Below are 2,205 nucleotides of genomic sequence, written 5' to 3'. Positions count from 1 at the left end.
CGCCCACATCATGTGTCTCGAGGACTATGATCCCCATGTCTGAAAGAAAAAGAAGCCAAAACTACTATTAAAAATTAGTCTGTATTTGGTGTCATAACCAAGCGAATATTGGGCGTGGAGTATCCCTCAAGGTCTCTATTCGCTTGGTTCTATCATGTGCGCTAATGTCATAATAGGTGACGTGACTAGAGTCAGAACCAGTCGAATAGCAGCCCCAAGAATCTTCGAAGGGCCCTTTTTTCTTAGTTCTCATTGAAGCTGAATCACGTTGTACCCACGTCCATTCAGAACAGGTGGATTAGAACAGAACATTTAATGTTATCAGTAAAATATATGTAGGCTTACTGACTCACTATGCCCAAACAGAGCATTGAAAAACAACTCAAGCACGGTCACATAAGGAGTCATTATTCCAACCATGCCTTGAACCACACAACATTGCATGGAGAATCTCAACTAATACGTACAATTTGTAACTATGCCAATCTTGAGGTTTCCAGACTTCTAATCTTACCCTAACGACCACTCTTGGCCCTTGGAGTGATGTTCCCCTTGTGCCCTAGCCCCGTAACATAGTGGCTTCAGTGCACACAATTAACAACACACATGCAGAGAAGAGAGACCCGAGGGAGGGAGGGAGGGAGAGAGAGAGAGAGAGAGAGAGAGAGAGAGAGAGAGAGAGAGAGAGAGAGAGAGAGAGAGAGAGAACATGTCTCTGCAATATCCAATGGCGCCAAGGTGGATGGTGATGTCGCAGGTTGCTGAGAGCAAGAACCAAAAGGTGGCCAAGGGGAACATGACAAAAAGGCAAAGGCAAGAGTGATGGCGACGCGGCAGCAAAGGACTCAAACCAGTGGAGGTCTCTCAATGTAGGATCGCGAAAGATGGCCAAGGGGAAGAGCGTAGAAAAGGCAAAGGCAAGGGCGGTCTGTTTGTTCTACTTGCAGATGGAGATGGAGACTGCAACGACGATCGGCGTCTGACTCTAAACAGTCTGCACATCCTCCTATTACTCTTTAGTGCTCCCATCACTTTTTTGGACTCCTGTTTTGCAGCGCTTTAGTGACGTAGATCTCTACACACAATGAAGAGGTATGCTACTGCACTTTAGTGCAATTGTATTTTGTGAGGTCAGCGCCAAGCGCTTAAGGAAAGGGAAACTCTATTCGTTGCACCTGTCGCTTGGTACTAACTATCGTCGCTCGGAGCACCTTCTGCACAAAGGATATTTGATCACAGAATATGGCTCAAGTCTTTAGTAATGATGTTTGTACAGAAAGCTCGTGAAAGCGCCAGACCTAGGAGAGTGTTTGCGAGCAAACCAAAAACACCACGACACAAATTTCAAAACACACTATAGAGGTATGCTATTATAATTTTGTGAGGTCAATACCAAGGGAGTAGAGGCAATACAACCATATTTGGTGTACTTCTTTGCTTTGTGCTGACCTTAGAAAGCTTAAGTCCCTTGTGCAACAAATGACATTCACTAATAATGACGTCAATTTTTGTTATGCTATTTGTAGAGATGCCTCGTATAAAGTCCAGGTGAGAAGGGAAACAGGTGTCTCTTTGCATGCTCAAGCAAGAAGACACCAATACGAGGTGCACAGAGGTGTCCTGCAAGAGCTACAAAGGATCGAACGACACAAGCAACAAGCCATTCCACGTCTTCCTTTTCAGCGAGGAGTAGTGCAAGAGATTTACGAGCATGGGAGAGTGGGCATACGATGGGCCATCAGAGCACTTCTCTGCCTGCAAGAAATTGCAGAAGACTACTTCGTTGAATTCTTTAGCAATGGATATATCCTGGCTGCCCATGCACACCGTGTTACTATCATGCCACAGGATTTTGACACTCTTCGGAGGCTACGCTTTCGCTACGATGGGCTGCTTCAGCCAATACCTATCTAGGATAGTAGAACCATGGATATTCTTAACATCCCCCCTCTCCATCCTCGTGCACGACAGACAGAGTCTTCTAGGGCTCAACACAACAGAAGGACACGATTACGTGTGGAGAGAAACGACATAAATGGGCAGGCTGAACCAGCCGGTAGAGGGGCATGAGTAGGCCAGGGTGGACCCTGAGGCAGTCATGGAAGAAATAGAGACAGTTATGGAGGAGCACGAATATGTTAGGGAGGAACCAACTAGAAAGCAAAACGAGCAAGGCATGGAGGATCCGAAGCCAGTTATGGGCCA

The 2,205-nt window shown here is 46.2% G+C and overlaps 1 protein-coding gene across 1 annotated transcript; it reads left to right on the top strand.

Annotated features, from left to right (window-relative positions):
• The first annotated feature begins 1,479 nt into the window (after nucleotides 1–1,479).
• LOC147421711 (uncharacterized) lies at nucleotides 1,480–1,914 on the top strand. The gene has a single exon (XM_086502963.1). It carries the CDS (start codon nucleotides 1,480–1,482, stop codon nucleotides 1,912–1,914), a length of 435 nt encoding a protein of 144 aa, XP_086359089.1.
• Nucleotides 1,915–2,205: the final 291 nt, after the last annotated feature.

The sequence above is a fragment of the Adiantum capillus-veneris genome, chromosome 27, assembly GCF_014529385.1.
Source record: "Adiantum capillus-veneris isolate H3 chromosome 27, ASM1452938v2, whole genome shotgun sequence".
NCBI classification, from domain to species: Eukaryota; Viridiplantae; Streptophyta; class Polypodiopsida; order Polypodiales; family Pteridaceae; genus Adiantum; species Adiantum capillus-veneris.
This window is presented reverse-complemented; position numbering and strand designations above follow the sequence as displayed.